Source organism: Echinops telfairi, unplaced genomic scaffold (assembly GCF_000313985.2).
Source record: "Echinops telfairi isolate 266 unplaced genomic scaffold, ASM31398v2 ScPeMD7_5592;HRSCAF=6446, whole genome shotgun sequence".
Lineage (NCBI taxonomy): Eukaryota > Metazoa > Chordata > Mammalia > Afrosoricida > Tenrecidae > Echinops > Echinops telfairi.
In genome coordinates, this window is record NW_022109491.1 from 25,162,050 (window position 1) to 25,164,686 (window position 2,637).

Sequence of the window (2,637 nt, forward strand, 5' to 3'; positions counted from 1 at the left end):
GTCACTATGTCTTGCAGGGACATAGATCTACTCTGTCCTCTAGGGGAGGGGGGGGTCGTTCTAAGTTGGAATCCACTTGGTGGCAATGAGTTTGGGTTTGTTTCTCAGTTTCCTAACCCTCTTGAATGACTCCCTACCAACCCTCCCCCCAAAGGAAGTCCTCTCAGTGGGGAGCCTTTTATTCACTCTTCTCTGCCCTCCCCCATTAAGGAGGCCCAGTGCACAGTGGGTTACGTGGAAGGTTGGAGGTTCAATACCACCCATCAGTGGGCCCAGGGGAGAAAGCTGTGGCGTGGCGGCCTGCTTCCTTGCAGACAGAGGATGGACAGGCCTGGCCTCCCTGGGAAGCTGGTCTGCCCCATCCTGCAGAGCGGCTGTGTGTTGGAAGGAACCCTGTGGCTCTGGGCTCCCCATCTCAAAAGCAGATGCTCCAGAAACTGGTCCAAAATGGGGAGGGGGGTATGTTTTCCCGAGCCCACACCCATATGTGCCAGTCCCCTGGTCCTGCCCTGCTGGAAGCTCTGTGCTTCAGGGCAAACAGAGAAACCTGCTGTCATTTTCCCAGACGGGGCTGCCAGGGCACCAGGACCTGCCAAGGCAGACCTGGTGGGCCTGGGGCCTGGCATTGGGACACCCCCCGACTATCCTCCCCCCCGGCCCCCTGCCGGGCAGTGCACCTTCCAGCGCCTCTTCATGAGGTATCTCTTCAGCAGGATTTGAGACTTAAGGCGCCGGTTGCAACGCTTGGCTTTCTCTGCCAGGTTGTTGAGCCAGGGGTGGGCGAGGCACTGTGCCGCGCTCATTCGGGCCCTGTAGGGAGGCAGGGGGCAGCATGGGGACCGTGGGGGTGGCTGACAGGGCACTGGAGCCTCGCCGGCCTCCTGGCCTGTCCCAGTGCGCACACCGCCTGGGGTCCACCAGCTGGGGACGGCCTTACCCCTGGTCCTTGACGATGAGGTGGGACACAAAATCTTTGGCCTCGTCGGACACGGCCTCAAAGGTCTCCTCGTCAAAGTACCAGTTGGCAGACAGGACGTTGTTGAGGGTCTCCGTGTCATCGTCCCCCAGGAAGGGGGAGAGGCCGCTCAGCCTGAGGGAGGGAAGGGGTGAGAAGGGAGCCGGGAGCTGGGATTAGAGACCCTGTGTCGCCCTGGGGCGTTGAGTTAGTTAATTGTGCCAGCCTGGCCAATGATCACATGTGGGGCTAATTGAAAGGCAGAGGGATAAATGGGTGGTGAGCCTCGCCTTTCTAGTTCTCGGGTCTCTTGTCTTGCACCGGGTGCAGCTGCCCTAGCAGTTCCCTGCTTCAGCTTCCAAGATCAACTTCCTACAAGACATCCCCAAGGAGAAGCCACATGGACCTATCCCGATGCAGCCCTGGGTGCTGGAGCAGCCGTGTGGAGACCCCTGCTAGTGCTGAGATGCTTGTTCGTTCACTGACTCAGCTTTCCTCCTGCAGTCGGCATCATTGCCTCTGTTTTGTGAGGTGGAGGACTGTGTGGACTGGTGTTGGGTTAATGGGTTAATGTTGGACTTCTGGGCTTGGGCAGCATTGGGTTGGGATGTTTTCATGATGCACACGTTCTTTACATAAAACTCTCTCTTATACATGAGTCGCTGTGGATTTGTTTCTGCAAAGAACCTAGACTAATATAGGCGTCGAGGGAAGGGGACAGCTCCTTGGAGGTAACGTAATATGCTAGAAAGAACCCCCAGCCTCTTGAGTGGGACAGACCTGGGTTTGAATCTGCCTGGGTGACCTTGGACAAGTCACTTCCCCTCTCTGAGCCTCACTCTTCTCATCTGTAAAATGGGCAGGATCATCCCAGCTCCCCACCGTTAGGGTGAACTTGAGGAATGAGGAGTGCACAGATGGCTGCCGCTCCTCCACCCCACCCTGGGGTGGTCAGAGAGCCGCTCTCCAAACCCTGGGCTGGGACGCCGTGTTTCCCAAGGCCATTAAAGGCCGTGGCTTATTCACTCATAAAATGGGTAAAAAGCTTCCCTTCCCTGGCTCTCCCTAGCACTCCCCATCCTCCCCCCCCTCAAAAAACAGACTGGGGGTCCCATGGAGGTGGGCCCACCTCACCAGGACTCCAAGACCAATCTCGGGCCTTGGCTGCCTGCCCATGTGCTCCCACCCCGTAAACACCACCCTCCCTCGGGGCTCACAGCATGTAGGTGATGACCCCCATACTCCACATGTCTGTCTTATCGGAGATTTGGTCGTAATTCACCACCTCAGGTGACAGGAACTCGGGGGTCCCAAAATTCACCTTCAGCTTCTCATTGGGGTTGTACCTGGGGGAGACAAAGCGCTCAGAGCACTGCTCCTAGCCACTGGCCACCACACCCCCCTGTCCCTCTAACACCAGACACACCCCCAACGCTGACCTCAGACGCCTGCCCAGTTTCCCACCCACCCCAAAAACCCCTTCCGAGGGTGGTACCTCCGTGCCAGACCAAAGTCGATGATCTTCACCAAATGGCCCGTGGTGTTAACACACAGAATGTTCTCGGGCTGAGGAGGAAGGAGGGCCTGGATGGGCCTCTGACCCAGTTCACCCCATCCCGCCCCAAGGTCACAGAGCCCGGATGGCCAGGATGCATGGACTGGCCCTTGGGACCACCCGGACA

At 58.1% G+C, this 2,637-nt stretch overlaps 1 protein-coding gene across 1 annotated transcript in view; it reads right to left on the reverse strand.

The window, feature by feature from the left end:
- The window catches only part of MYLK2 (myosin light chain kinase 2), a 12,800-nt gene that overhangs the window by 1,434 nt on the left and 8,729 nt on the right, over positions 1-2,637 (reverse strand). The window contains exons 8-11 of the mRNA XM_004698214.1: positions 2,451-2,521; positions 2,173-2,301; positions 938-1,090; positions 678-810 (exon numbers count right to left, since the gene is read on the reverse strand). Of these exons, the coding sequence (XP_004698271.1) occupies positions 678-810; positions 938-1,090; positions 2,173-2,301; positions 2,451-2,521 (486 nt within the window). The remainder of the gene's footprint in view (positions 1-677; positions 811-937; positions 1,091-2,172; positions 2,302-2,450; positions 2,522-2,637) is intronic.